The sequence below is a fragment of the Schistocerca cancellata genome, chromosome 5 (assembly GCF_023864275.1).
Source record: "Schistocerca cancellata isolate TAMUIC-IGC-003103 chromosome 5, iqSchCanc2.1, whole genome shotgun sequence".
NCBI lineage: Eukaryota > Metazoa > Arthropoda > Insecta > Orthoptera > Acrididae > Schistocerca > Schistocerca cancellata.
The window spans coordinates 245,307,307-245,323,752 of record NC_064630.1 but is presented as its reverse complement, the minus strand read 5'-3'; the positions used below and the strand labels follow the sequence as shown (position 1 = coordinate 245,323,752).

General features: G+C 36.6%; 1 protein-coding gene across 1 annotated transcript in view; it reads left to right on the top strand.

Moving 5' to 3' along the window:
• LOC126188462 (uncharacterized) overlaps positions 1 to 3,569 on the top strand; it is a 189,779-nt gene extending 186,210 nt beyond the window's left edge. Inside the window, exon 22 of the mRNA XM_049930066.1 lies at positions 306 to 3,569. Coding sequence (XP_049786023.1) covers positions 306 to 404 — 99 coding nt within the window. The 3' untranslated portion in view covers positions 405 to 3,569. The remainder of the gene's footprint in view (positions 1 to 305) is intronic.
• Positions 3,570 to 16,446: the final 12,877 nt, after the last annotated feature.

Here is a 16,446-nt window from a genome sequence, read left to right as displayed (position 1 = left end):
TGTACACGTAGCAGTCAAAACAGCTGTGAACTTTGTGTCAAACCTTTGGAGGACACCTGGGAAATGGTACACCTATGATATTTATGTCACATAACAAAAATGTTTCTCTTTATGTCTTACAGAAAGCACTAATAAGATCAAGCTTTTTTAAAGTCATGATATCAAGCATCCTTTAAGTCTGAAGTGCCTTAGAATACAGGGCAAAAACATAAATTTTTTCTTTGTTTGACATACATTTACTTGTTAAAAATGTCTTATATAATTTTGTTACTCACAGAAAACTTATAGAATGTTTTCTTTTTCAGTCTGAGCTGCATGAACTGGTTCAGAAGCTACAAGATAGAATAGATGCAAAAAGTCACCGGAAAAGTCAGCCAAAACATAGTGCTCCATCTCAGAAATAACTAGTCACTCCAATTTCTTACAGTCTTGTAAATAGCAACCATTAGGCATCAGTCAGTTGTATTACTTACATGTCTTTTGCTCGCTGAATCCCTGATAGTAGTCCATTTGTGAAATTTTTGTTTTGTAGTATTATTTCCAGGAAGTGTGTATGTTGTGCTTTTCCTAGAGTAGATCATTTTAGCCTTGCCATTAGTTTTGTGATCATGTCAAGTATCTTAATACTCTCCAGTTTCAATGCTGTTGTTGTCTTTTCTACAAAAATGTCAAGGGGTGAGCTTGACATTGAAAGTTTTCTCTGTTACCAGAAGTCAGCTTGCTTCAGCATTCCATTACTCATATGTGCCAGTACTGCAAACAAAACATAGCAGAGTCATTGGGCAGATGTTACGATAATGTTTCCCTTGTGGTAGAACATATTATGTAACACGTTCCTGTAACCAAACAGCTTCCATTTTGGATCAAAGTCCTACAGTAACATTTAGTCAAGTATAATATGTTATCAGGTCTACTTATCAACCACTTCCCATAAACAGTACTGAGTTATGAGTGCTCAGTCTGCTTTCATTGTAGCAAAGATCGCAATAAAATACTATGTGAAGGTATTTAGGCAAGTGTTAATTACACATTTTAGAAATTGTGACATGTTTGGCAATCTTCAGAAAGAGATAACAAATTTTGTTATTTTTCGACTCCGTGTATTGCCAAGGGATAAAAGAAGAAAATAAATAAATGAAAATGACAAAGAAAAGTGGGCTTGCATCCACTGGGTTGAGTGACCAATTTCTTAACATTTTTGATATAACCCTACTTTTCTTTGGAAATGTAAAATTAATTGGCACTGCTTACATTGGCTTCACAGGAACTAATTTCTAACATATGTGTTAGTGACAGTGGACAGTAGTACCATAAGAAAAATTTATTTGATTAATTGCCAACAATATAGTTGTTCTTTATATCAGTAAATATTTCTATATAGTATTTTATTGTGATTTATTTCTGATTGCGATAAATAAAATATGTAATTATTTGCTACTGTAACTAATACCCCACAGGTATTCAGATATCTTGGGCTGTTTTATAATTTGACATAAACATCACAGCATTTTTAAAGATAAGCTTACATGTAGATATGCATATACATGACAGTGCTAAATATTTGTCACATCTGGCGATGTGTAAAAATGACAGGTGAACACACCTAAAATGACAGCCATAGCATTCCACAGTATTTATTTGTTTATCTTAGTATTGAATTGTCTAGGACACACAGTGAAGCACAACTGTAGCTTCCATCAATAGCTGTTACAGCTAGTGAGCCCTGAATTAGTTTTAGCACTTTGCCCTCATCCCACTGTCATATGAATTATACTGCATTTTAACTATCATTTTCACTTCATTGTATTAACCTTCACTGCATTCTTTATGACTGATATGGCTTCTTTGCCCTCACTTCCTTTTCATTCTTCCTTCCCTATTTGACACATCTAGTCTTCCCTATGGAAAGTTCCATGTTGAAACTGATACTTTGTGAGTGACGTGGTTTTGGCAGTAATAGTATTGCTAGAAATAAGTGCTTCTCTTGTTTCGGATATATGGATGTCCTCATTACTATTGTATGCTTTACATCATTTACCATAATTCACTTTCATTTTTTCCTGCCTTTGTTTTATTTGACAAGTATTAAATATGACCTTTTTTTCATGTGACTGTTTCTTGATAGTTGTTTCTTGGGTAATTGTCAGTCAGTATCTGATAAATGATTATTTTAAATGCTTCCAACATCTTCATACAAAGACCAGTTTTCCATGCAGTATCTGGATGTGTTCCATGATATTGCAGCATTCCTTATAGGTATGGTATCCATAAAGTTAGATGTACGATCTGGAAAAGCTTTAAAGTTCTACTTATTACTTTACTCACATAAGGTTTATGTGTTCCATTGTTTCATGCTCACACATATATTTTGAATCTCTTTTATGCTCATGGTCATTGAGAATTCATTTAAGATGAATATTCTTTCAATGTTCTTATTTAGAATGACATGTTGAAAAACCAATCCTATATTGCTTATAGTTAGAGTTATATACTTTCTTATTCTGAAATTTTTCTTACCTTGTTTTCATATATAAATTTATATTTTTGTGTAGGACAAATTGCTTTTTGTAAGTTGAATGGTGTATAGGATTAGCCGTGTTCAAGGTGTTTGATAAGTTACTCCCTATTTTCAAATAATTTATTATGAATTAAATGGTTACATTAAAACTTGGTCATTGCATAGTAACATTCAGGTTTTGTATGACACCAGCTAAATTATTACATAAGGCCAGTACTGACATCATGTTTTTATAGCTGGTTCAGTAGACTTTCAAGTGTTGCTCTCAACATGTGTGGTACAGATCATTCAAGGGTACAGTGATGATTGTTACTTCCATTTCACCCATGTCTTGGTGTCTGATGGCAAACCTCTTCCTTCATCCATCCCCAAAGAATAAAATTACAACATATTACATGTGGGTTGAAGCTGGTCATTTGTGTGTGCCATGGCTGCAGGCCCATTGGTCTGGAAAATGGTTGTGTAACCACTAGTGAGCTTAATTTGAGAAATGCTGTGAGCATCACTCTGCATAAAGCAATGTTGTCACAGTGAGCAGTCACTGACCATACAGCATCTCCATATATCTTCCACCATACATTGTTGTGTGGAAGCACTGTTATGATCTTACACCTCACTGTTGTCTTGGGTTCAATTCTAAACTTTTGACCACTACCTCCATGTTTACCAATTGTATATATTGTTTGAATAATGATATTCATTCTTTGGAGCAAAGGGATGTAGCAAACAACTGAATTGCTCTTTGTATTGTCTTCCTTAGAGCTGTTTGATTTCATAATTAATTGTTATATAATATTGATTTGCAATTCACGACCTGTAGACAGTGGAAATCACAGGAATTGGACTGGACAGTCTCAAACCTAAATGTAATCTTTGGTGAGCTTTGCCTTTAATAATATGTAACAATGAAATCAGCACTTGTATGTAACAAATGAAAAAATTGTAATATCTAGGACAGATGGTGTGAAACAAAAGACATCAGAATTCGAGAACAAGTGAACACATTGGTTGTAGCAAAAGACAAGACAAAATTGGCAATAAGTTGGGGGGGGGGGGGGGGGGGCACAGGGCACAGATCTTTCTTGTCCCAAACTAGGTAAACTTTTCCCACCCTCTACCAGCTACACTTCTTTTCTCAACTTTTTCTTTTATTGTGCCTTGCCTGTTACTTCAAATGTAAGAACTGCCTTCAGAAAAACCTTGTAATCTTACACATATTTTCTCAGCTAAATTGATTATTTCGAAGTTTCTGGGTTTGCAGTCACGTTAACGTCATTTTCCTTTCACAATATTTTGATAGCTTCCTTAGTTGTCGTAATCAGATGTAGAGTGCAGATTTTTTATGTTTTGGCATAACTATTTTGGTCGGTCCTAAATTTCTGTTATACTTTGGCCAAGGACAGCATGGTCCATTCACAGTGTAGTTGGAGTTCAAACAGCAACCAACGAGATCTGCTACCAAAGATGGCTGGGGAAGCTGTCAGAATATTGTGGAAGGAAAATGGCAACATTAACTTGCCTGAAAACCCAGAAACTTGGAACTTACTGAAAGCTTATTTCTCAGTACTTTTTGCCTTTACATTTTTGACAGCCATATTATAGTTGTTGTATATTAGTCTTAAATTTCATTAGTCTTCATCTTTTACTTTTGTGTTCATTTTATCAACTCATTTAACCCTCTGTCTGACTTTTAATCTGAGGGTGTCCCAATGCAATTCATTAATGTTGAACCCTTTTCATTTTAATGTTTTTTATTTATTTGCAGTTTTTTTTTCATTTTTTTATCTCTGTTCAAGAATGTTATGTATTAGGATGAGATACAAAGGCAACCAAATATTTGTGGGAAGGTGTGAAACACTTTCTACAAGCACTACTGAAAAGTCCCTTGTGTGAGCATGAAACAACAATGGAAATACAATTCTTGATAACTATCTGATTACTTGTCTGACAGAACAAGTTCCACGATGTATTTGTCAAAGACTCTTATTTCTCTGTCATAAAGAAGATATCTTGTGAAAGTTCTGTACATGTCTGCCAAAAACTGTGTTGCTTAGAAAAGGATCATCTGATTATTGTACTTAATACTCAAAAAATTTAGTGTTTGTGTTATTGTTATTGTTGTTTTTAATTATTATTTATTCAGTATTTGTAATGTAGATTTATAATTTTGTATCTGATGATCTGTCAGCAAGGTACACAAATATGTTGTTTCTATATTATACACATCTGCAGGATTGCAATTTAATGTGGACCGAAAAATTTGCTAAATCTCCCTGTTTATCATTGCATTTAAGGTACAGTTTTTGAGTGTTCAGAAGAAAGTTTCGCACAAAAAAAAAGATTTTAAAATTTGTAGTGAAATATTTTTCATTTTTATGATACAGTTTGCTATGTGCCATGCAAATAGTGTTGCATAAAAAAAATACTATAGTGTATTGTTATATGGTTGTAACATACAACTCTTTTGCATATGGAAAATGTAAAACTAAAATTGTTGTGTTGAAGAAATTTATATCTTGGTGATGCCATAAAAAAACTTACAATGTAAGGATGCATAGAATGTTGAATGTTTTTAAAAACGGGTTGAACAAAATTATCACTGCCATTAGCTTTTAAAAGAATTGTGAAAAGAGAATCTGCATTCAGAATGCATAAATCTAAATTTTCTGATTTGGTTTCTTAGTCTGTTCGTGTATTGAATATTAGTTCACATAAGAACATAAATAGGAACAGTATATAAAAAACTTTAATAATACTGGTTATTTATTTTTGCACTGACAGGTGTGATTTGTTTTAATGAAGTATTTCAATCTGCTTTTTGTACAGAATTGAAATATGTACTGTTTGTTTAATATTTTTGATGAAACATCATTGTATTTATTGACAATGTTTCAGACATGTATATCATTTTGATTAAAGTTTTACTAATGTAGCACAATGTGGTATTTTAAGAAAAAAGTAATTTATATGTACAGAAATTACAAATGAAAAATTACTTGTAAGCTTTTTTATATTTATTTTATTTAACTTATTTATGCACAATTAATGTTTTCACTAATTCTTGTGCTTAATAGAAAAGTACATCATATTTTGTGATCAGCTGCTATTTTGTTTATACATGAAGTTCCATATGATGCAGGCATACATTAATGCTTTACTTAAGGACAGGTTGGAAAATTTGACTGTCATAAAATATTTTTGTTGGAATTGTAAATGTTTAGCACCTTAGTTTTGTATGTGTAAACAGTGACATAAATGGCCAAAAATTTTGTATGACTGCTTTATCACTATACTTTTTACTTTTTTGTTAAGGAATAGTCATTTCAAGTTCCAGCTTTTCTACTATAAAATATCTGGTGTAAAACAAATTTTGAGAAATTGTAACCAAAAGTTTATTTAATATGAATTCTGCTGTTCTTTTATTTTGCATTTTCAGGCTTTTATCTTTCATTACAATAGGTTGTTTGTACAGTTGCACCTCATTACCATTTGTACTCTAATTTATGATCTGTCTCCATATCCTATCCAGAAGTTCATTGTAAGACAATTAAAGAAAAAATATATGTGTCAAAAATTTAACATAGAAGCAAAAGCATTTCATAACATCATGAACTTGTACTGAAAATATGTCTGCATCCTATGTGAAATTGTGTTTTAAGATTGATTTGTATTTCCATCAAGACATGCAATAACCTAGCACGTTTTTGTTTTGTGAATTAGCTGTTGTCATCAGCCTCCCTTTCCTGTTTAATAATGTCTTCTCCAGATTCTGTGTAGCAGAAGTATTAAATGAGTGTACAAGTGTTAAAAGTGGTACATTGGAACCCAGTAGCATATCATTTTTCCTCGTCTGAGTTTGCTCTGTAATGTTGTGATAAGATAAATGTTTTATTTTATACCTCAGTGATGTAATAGCAGTTAGGATCTACATAACCAAAGTTGATACTTACAGAACTACATAAGTGTAATAGTGTAGCAAATTTGTTTTTTCATAATACATCATTTAAAAATAAAATGTCTTGATTGTTTATACTTGTCAGTTTTTTTGTCTGAGTATATTAGCCATGATACAATATAAAATTAGTGAATTAATAAGTTATACAATTTATATTGAACATTTTACAATAGAATGTTACGTTTTCATAATATCCATACAGTTTGTATCAGAATGCTTATGAATTCACACACCCTGTTCTGTAAATCCTGGAGAGCCTTCAGGGAAGTAGAACAAGTCAAGCTGACAATAACAAGCAGAAACAACCATTGTTGGCTACTTCAATAAAATACACTTACAACAAACTCTTCTTGTACATGCATACTCTGCAAATGCTCTGTGAAGCACATGGCAGAGGATACATTGTATGATGGTATATGTTAGGATTTCTTTCCATTTTAGTCACTCATGAAGCACAGGAAGAATGACTGCTTAAATGCCTCTGTGAATGCTGTAATTATTCTAATATTTTTGGGCCCTACGGAAGATACACACTGAGGGCTACAGAGACTGATAATTACTTATGTCATTACTGATTGATTCATCGTCACCCAGGCCAAACTGTTAAAGATAGAAACTTGAAATTTGTATCGGATGTTGATCTTATACTGTAGGCTTCGTTTAACCTTTAAACTGCTCTATATGTGCCAGTGCATGCACCTTTTTACCTGCCCCTGTGTACTCTGAACATGTTTACGTGCACCACCATTCCTTCTACCTGGTACTCTGAACATGTCTACGTGTAGACACATTCAGAGTACCAGGTAGGACGACTGGTGGCACATGTAAACACGTTCAGAGCACACAGAGACAGGTAATAAGGTATGCGTGTTAAGACATCCAGAGCAGTTAAATGGTTAATAAGGAGTTGTTTAAAATTACACTCCTAAAGGGGTGAAGTAGGGATGAATGGTTTTTTGAGAATGTCTATTAAGGAAATTTTGAAGCTATAACTGTGAATTTAATAATTTGTTTCTTGGTAAAAAATACCTGTTTTAGCGTTTTTGGAAATTCCACCATTAAGATTGTAAAACAGCAGGCGAAGAGAGTGTGTGTGTGTGTGTGTGTGTGTGTGTGTGTGTGTGCGCGTGCGTGCGTGCGTGCGTGCGTGCGTGCGTGCGTTAAAGTACCACTAAAGAATTTTTAAAGCTAGATCTATGAAAACTGCTATTTGGCTTCTAAAGAAATATGTGTTATGAGATGAAAGATTCCATGTAAATATCACCGCAAGAACTCAAAAGGCAGGATTAACAAAGACCTCTGATTCCAGTTACAAGATTTGCTTTTTGGTCAGCAGTACATTCTGAAAAAACCATGCTTCTAGGGCCTTAATTAATTTGAAAAGTTTAAATGACACTGCAATTCATGAACAACATAAGATGCTAAGCTAGTTGTGTATCCAGTGTGTCCCGTGAGGAATGGTCAGTATTTAGGGATATTACAGGAATGCCCAATCAAAGCAAAAAAAGACTAGTAAGCATGGGCACTAATATTCATATTGTAAGAACTATGAGCACTTGTTCAGTAAAAGAGATGAAGATGAAACAGTGTTCATAGCTCTGGTGGTGTGCACTTTAGAGCCCATGTTTACTGGACATTTTTTCTTGTTTTGGTCCGTACTACCACCTCTCAAAATAATGAAAGCTAAGAGCTTTCAGCAGAAGAGGTTTAACAGTACTCAAGATGAAGTGGTGCTCATAGCTCTTAGGGTATGCATTTTAGAGCCTAGTTTACTAGACTGTTTTTGTTTTGAAAGATCGTTCCTATCATATCCCTCAATATTGACCATTCCTACTGGGACTCTCTCTCTCTCTCTCTCTCTCTCTCTCTCTCTCTCTCTCTCTCCTCTCTCACACACACACACACACACACACACACACACACACACACACACACACACACACACACCTGTACAGCTGCATTGTGCTGGCTGAATACGCAATGTAGGTAGACTAGAGCAAGGGGTTTTGTCAGGGGGAAGGAGGGTTGGGGAAGCATGACTGATGGCTTGCAGGGAGGTAGCAGGTGTACAGGATAGGAATGTGAGAGGGAGAGGCAGTATGTGCAGAAAAGGGATGTGACACACAGGTGCCAGCCCTGGTGAGTTTGTGCAGCACCAGATGATGATGATGATGATGATGATACAGGGAAGTGGGTTGGCAGGCAATGATAGAACAGAGGAAGGAGAGACTGGGGAAGAGGGTGTGGGTGCAGGATGAAGTAAGTTAGGGTCCTGAGACAGGCTGGAGGTGGGTGGCGGGTTGGGGGTTTGCAGAGGGGGAGGCCAAAAGCATTATGGGAACAAAGGATTTTTTGCAAGGATAACTGCCATTTGTTTACTTTAGAGAAGCTGATGCTGTGGTGAAGGAACCAGATTACTCAAATTGTGAAACAGCCATTGAACTCTAGCATGTTGGGCTGAGCACCATGTTCCGCCACTAGATGGTAAACTCTGCTCTTGGACACAGTTTGGTGGGAGCCATTGATTATGTTGAATGGCTGGCTGATATTTGTATCATGGGCATTTGGCCGTGGTCCAAGACACAATTCTTGCCTAATGTCTTGTCTTCAAATGCTGCAGACATTGCTAGAGGCTTTAATGATTCAGAAAGCTATTATGGACTAAAATAAGCTCAGCACACCAAACTGTTTACATGTATCCACGTAACAGAGGATTCGAGACGTCATTAGACTGCTGCCTGTGATCAAGAACTCACGCCAATGTATGCTATGGAGCTTGTTGTGGGGAAGAGTGGCACTGTTTGTTTTATTTAGTTCTGGGAAGGCACACAACTTGTCTAATTCCAATCCGTCTTCTTGTCTGTTGAAATTGTTTTTATGCTTTTATATTTTTATGGTCTTCTGTACATCCTAGCATATTAATTATTAGATCTTGCTTAAATCACAGTATTGGAGAAACTAATTCGATGGTTTCCTGTGTTATATGAGCAAAATGATGGTGTGGATGTGGGGAGCCCACTCAGTGCACTTGTATTTAATTGTTATTTGGAAAAATTCGAAGAAGCAGCACTTCACAAGGTAAAGAAGAAACTCTCTTGTTGGTTTCGTTACATGGATTATACTTTCACTATATGGCCTCATGGAGAAAAAGAACTCTCTGAACTCATTAATCTTGTAAATGACATTACTTCTAATGTAAGAAGATAAAGGAGGTCACATTTCACTTATGGATGTACAGGTATTTAGAAAATCTGGTGCAACTTTAGGCTATAATTCTAGTTTTCATGTTTTCACACAACGCTCGGTTCATGAGACCATCAGACTGCTGCCTAAGATGGCGGAGTTGTGCTTATGTATGATATGGAGCTTGTTGTGGATGAAGTTTGTACTGTTTTGTTCTATTTAGCGGTAAGGCCCACAACTTGTCTAATCTCAATCCTTATTTTGTTGGAATTGTTTTTGTGCTTTTGTATTTCTGTGGTGTTAGTGTAGTAATCTGCAACTGATTATTTATCGATCTTGACTGGGTGACAACCACACTTGTCTTTCTTAAGCCAGGTGTTAATGCTTATTTTTGTAGTTCCTATGTTCACATGGTTACTGGGGCACACGGCAGGTGTATGTCCTTCACAATGTTCAAATATACACGCAAATTTCTTGTTGGTTTGAACACTGTATTAATACCTTTTTTTTCTGAGTACTTTGCTGTTGCAACCCATGTCAGTTTTAAAAGATGGAAGGAAAATGTTTCCTTTAGCTGGTTCTTTTTTTTTTCCTAGAAACTCTAGACTTTTAGGATGTAGTGCCCTATTTAATTCTATGTTAGAGCAGGCTTCTGAAGGCTGTTCTTAAATTATCTTGCTCATCTTACAAGTGCTATGGTTCATAGATTCTTTTAGCCCAATCTACCATTGTTTTGATCACTCCTCTTTTCTGCTTGGGATGATAATTAGAATTTCTGTGAGGTATCTACCCATGTACACAATTTTACATTTCTGAACATTTAAAGCAAGTTACCAGTCTTTGCACCACTCTGACATCTTATCAAGGTCTGACTGAATATTTATACAGCGTCTTTCAGACGGCGGGTGTATGTCCTTCACAATGTTCAAATAGTCACGCAAGTTTCTTGTTCGTTTGAATACTGTATGAATATCGGGTTGTCTGAGTACTTCGCTGGTGCAACCCATGACAGTTTTAAAAGATGGAGGGAAATGTTTCCTTTAGTTGGAACTGATTCATCCATAACAAGTCTGAGGTTGTTATTAATGTCTGCAAGGTCAAATAATATGCAATAGAACAGCAAGGGCCCCAACACACTTCCCTGGGACACACCTGAAGTTGGTTCTCCATCAGAAGATGACTCTCCATCCAAAATAACATGCTGCTTGACACCCCATATGATCGAACTTTTGACTATAAGCATAGGTGTGGTACACTGAGTCTAACACTTTTGGGGAATCAAGAAGTACTGCATCCACCTGACTAGCTAGGTCCTGAGCTTTCAGTCTGTCATGTGAGAAAAGTGTGACTTGAGTTCCACAAGATCAAAGTTTTCAGAATCCATGATGGTTGGCATAGAGGAGGTCATTCTATTCAAGATATCTCCTTATGTTTGAGCTCAGAATATGTTCTGCGACTCTACAACAAATTGATGTCAAGCATACTGGACAGTAGTTTCATGGATCAGTTCTACTACCCATTTTCTAAGTGGGTGTGACATGTGCTTTCTTCCGACTGCTGGGCACAGTTTTTTGTATGTTATAAGAAGGGCTAATTCAGCCACAAATTCAGTATAGAAACATAGGGAGTTATTCAGTTGTAACAATTTCAGCTGTTTCTCAACATTAATGACACATATATTGGCTTCACACACCTTTCCAATGGTATGAGTATTAAATTAGGACAATTCTCCTGGGGTCTCCTTTGTAAAGGAACATTTGAAAACAGAGTTAAGCATTTCAGTTTTTCTTTGCGGCTCTCAATTTCAGTTCCTATCTCATTTGCTAGAGACTGGACACATCTTTCTACAGCTTCCCTTGCGACGCTTTTAACATCCTGTTTCTCTATTTGTTGGTTGATTCCAAATCTCCGTGACCCCATGAACTACGGCACGCAAATTTCTTCTGCGCTGCACTTTCTCCTACAAACTTTCCAGGTTGTAATCCATTACTTCTGTGATGCCATTAATCATTCTCATCCTTTACTGCTCTCTTCTCCTTGTGCCTTTGATATTCTCCAGAATTAATGTCTTTTCAAGCAAATCATGTCTTCTTATGATGTGCCTAAAGTTAGTTAGTTTTTGTTTCAGTATCAGACCTTCCAAGGAGCAATCTGGTTTTATTCCCATAATAGTGACCTATTTGTTCTCTTTGCGGTCCATGGAAAGCGAAGGAGTCTCCTCCAACACCAAAACTCAGAGATGTCTATTCTGTCCTGTTTAGACTTTCTTATGGTCTAGGTTTAGTATCCAAGTATCACAACTGGAAAGACCGTAGTCCTTACTACATGGATCTATGTTGTGAAATTTATGTCTGTACTTGTTAAAACATTGTAAAAAGGTTGGACATTGCCTTTCTGCCAAGTAACAAGCGTCTCTTGATCAATCGGTAGAAATCTGGGAGCTGAGGTAATTGAGTATAGGAACCACCTGCATTATTTCTAATCCTATATTCCATGAAGGGTTAGGTGTAATTGCTATACTTTTCATTTCCTTCACATCCAGCATTAGACCAGCCTTTGCACCTTCTTCTTTTACCTTCCGTAAGAGGTTCCTTAGCACTTCTTCACTCTGCCATCAGCTTAGTGTCATCTGCATATATCCCAGCTATTTTAGTTCCGGTCTCTTCTTTATTTAACCCAACATTCTGTATGATATGCTCTGCATACAGATTGAATAAATAAGGTAACAATATGCAGCTTTGCCATACTCCTTTTGGAATCTTGACCCGTTTAGTTGCTCCATATAAGATATCACCAAGGCTTCTTGACCGAGTATAAATTCCATCTCAGGTAAAGAGGTGATCTGGCACCCCCATGTTTTTGAGTACTTCCCTCAACTTATTGTGGTCAACACAGTCAAAGTCTTTAGCATAATCAATAAAGCAGAGATACAAATCTTTCTGGAATTCTCTTGCCTTCTTCATAATCTATCAGATTTTGGCAATGAGATCTCTGGTTCCTCTTTCTTTACGAAATCCAGTTTGTTCTTCGGGCAGCTCTCAGCCCACAACTCTATTTTGAAAAATTTTAAGCATGACTAGGTTATGAGGTAAATGTGATTGTCTGAAAGTTTGAACAGTCTTTTAAGACTTCACGTCTTTGGAATTAGGATGAATACTGAGTTCTCCTGTCTTTTGGCTGCTGTAGGGTTCCCCATTTTTTCTGATGTATTGAATGCAGCACTTTCACTGTGTTCTTTCCAATTGTTTTGAATAATTCTGTTAGAATTCCATCCTTCCTTTCAGTCAATTTCCAAGGGCCTATTTGACTTTACTGTTGAAAATATCTGGCTCTGGGCTAAAATCACATTATCTTCATTGTCATCAGTATGCAACTGTTTCTTATATGGGTCTTCTACTCTGCTTCTGTTAGATCTTAACTATTCTATCTTTTATCATTCCAATTTTCATCTGGAATTTTCCCTTAAGTTCACTAATTTTCTTGTAAATATCCCTCATCTTCCCCATTCTCTTCAACTACTTTGCAGTTTTCATTTGTCTCTTGTAGCTACTTTCCAAAACTCTGCATTTAATTTAAACATTGCTGATCTATTCCATTGGCTTTTGTTTTCCTTCATTCTTCTGCAATTTGCAATGCCTCATCCGACAACCATCTAGCCTTCTTGATATTCTTTTTATTGGGAATGTGTTTTTCTACTGCCTCCTTGACAGCATAGCATAAAAAGGGGTGCACATTGCTACAACAAAAATTTTTGATCACTTATCCAGTGATATAAAATGTCTGACAGACAGCAAAGTAAAATCTGATAACAAACTGAGAGAGTTTGTCATTGACAATTCCTTCTATTCTGTTGAAGAATTTCTATTATTGTGATGTATAAAAGGTGGTGAGTAGGAATTACTAACTCACATCTGAATATCATTTTTTTTAAAAAAGAAAAGAAAAAAATACTTATAAATGTTCAAAATTTAACCGTATGCACAAATTAATTTGTGATGTGAATGTAAAGTTACTCATTCCACATCATTACAATCTGTCATGCAAAATGATCCCTGGAAAATGTAACTAAGTATGCTACTTCTGTCAGCAGCTCTTGCGGTTTTTTTTCTAACTCTAATGAATTAACTTGTTCCTGAATTATACTGTATACTCACAAGGTATGCTCTTCAGGTCATATCTATAATGTGGCATATCTTTGGTTACATTCCTCAGTTTCAGCTGAAATTTTAGACATACACTTTTTAAAAGAAACGGTATACCTCACTTTTCCATCCAGTTCAGACTTCTGGTGTTCAAGTACATAATTAAAATTCCAGTTTCAAAACTCTGTAGAAAGAGAACAACTACACAGAATGATGTCAAATTTGAACAGCATATTATTGACGCAGGGGGGAAGTAATGAAAAAAAAAAAAAGAAATTAGACCAATAGACGGTGCTGCAAGTGTCTTAATGTAAATGGGGTTTGCTGCAGATGACAGATGAATCACAATAGGATAGCTATTCAATGTGCATAGCTGCACAAGTTTAGCAGTCAACAGCTGTGGCACAGTTAGTTAAGTAAGTCCATCCATGATGCCAAGGTCATACCACACTGGTTGGGAAAAAATGGTTTTTAATTGCCCCAAGACCAAAAACCACTCAAAAAGAAAATGACATAGGTTTTTAATTGTCCTGGGGGCAAAAGCAGCATAAACAGCAAAATGGCATTGGTTTTTAATGGTCCTGGAGCCAAAAACCACATAAAAATCAAAATGAGATTGGTTTGTAATTGCTGCGAGAATGGTGCAAGACAAGGTCAATATGCTGTCCACCTTTTTTTGCCCCAAGCTGAAATTGAGAGACAGCATGATCCACAATAGATCAGAGGTAACATTCAGATCATGTTGTGCAATGCGTGTCTTCAATTCATCTACATTCATAACTGGAGCACTGAACACACCATCATTCAGATAGCTCAACAGCCAGGAGTCACACAGATTAAGATCAGGTAATCTGGGAGGCCTGGCTGAAGGGAAATGATGGCTGATAATTCAATCATTTCCAAAATGCCTCTGCAGCAGCTGTTTCACTTGCTATCCATTGTATAGAGGAGCGTCGTCTTGCATATAAATGATCCTACCCACACATCAGCACAATTGAAGAGTGGGAATGATGGTGTGCAAAAAACACTCCCAGCATTTACCAGTGACAGTACAGGTAACAGGACCCACAGGCTCTTCTCCTCAAAAAAATACAGCCCTATGATAAATGATGCCATCAACCCACACAACACAGTAATCTCTGCAGAGCGAAGTGGTACTGGTTGATGTGTATATGGATTTTCCATTATCCACATTCTGTAGTTCTGCATATTGACATGTCCTTAGAGTTGCAAATGGGTTTTGTCTGTACGCAGAAAGCTCCATGGCTATTCATTGTCCACTTCCATGTGAGCAAGAAATTCCATAGCAAATGTTTGTCTTTCTGGCAGATCAGCAGAAAGCAACTCCTGGACATGGGTGATTTTGTATGGATAGTAATGCAGAGCATTTCGTAGTATTTTCTGCACCATGCTTGCAGGCATGTCCTACATTTGGGCAATTCCCCATTCACTGCATGTTTGCACACCACTGCTTGACCCCTCCTGCGATGCTGTGGCCACATCTTTGATACACTGGATTGATTGTGTTCCTACCTCTGCCGCATTGCACCTTTTCAAATTTTGTAATTATTTTCCCAGACATCAGATCAATGCCCTTTTTCGTACTCTTGAGAGTCCGGGACTACTGCAGGGCTACCGGTACTCAGTCACTGTTCTTGTAAAATAGCTTTACCAGCAATGTGTGGTCCTTCATGGAGACAGTTATATTAGGCATCTAAGATGCAAACTGAGAAACAGCTACGTGCTGTGTGCGTGTTGGTTTGCATATCCATTCTGACACTTACAGCACCACTCACTGGTTAAATTTTTGAAACTAGAACTCCAATTACAAACATATACCTATTTGTATCCATTTTTTTCTGCAATGAAAACTGGAATCTGCACAGCTGTACTGCAACTGGATGTCCACTGAGTGGTAACAGATGGCCTCTTTTAGATGAATCACACGCTATGCTCCATCAGGCAGAAGGCGTTGGCATATAGAGCATGCAATGTCTGAAAGCAAAACACGCTGCAAGAACCGCCGGCAGGGTCCAGGCCGAAGGATGGAGCATTGTGGTCTGGAGAATGCCTTCGTGTCATTTCCTACATTGTTCTGGAAGGCACAATGGATCAGCACAAGTATGCAACTATTCTTGGGGACCATTCCCTCCCCTATATGCAGTTTGTTTTTCCCCACCACAGTGTCATCTACCAGCAGGTCAGTGCAATATGACACACAGCTTGCAGTGTGCGTGCTTGTTTCGAAGAGCTACTCCGTGTGGCAAAATAAGTATACACTATACGGCAATGTTGGTACTCTACAGTATATACAAGAATCGAAAGGGAAAATTCAGAATGGAAGACTCAGATAGAAGTACTCCGATCAAAAGTGACGATCTTTCCCTCTACTATTCAAACAATGAAAGAGGTAAAAGAAGATTCAGAACTGAGATTAAAATTCAGTGCAAAATGATATCAGTGATAAGATTTGCTTATGAGATTGCTATCCTCAGTGAAATCAGAAGAATTATAGGCTCTGTTGCATGGAATGGACAGTGTAATAGGAACAGAATATGGACTGAGAGTAAACCAAAGAAAGACAAAGGTACCGAGCAGCAGCAGAAATTATATTATTAGTGACTAACATCAGGAATGGATACCACATA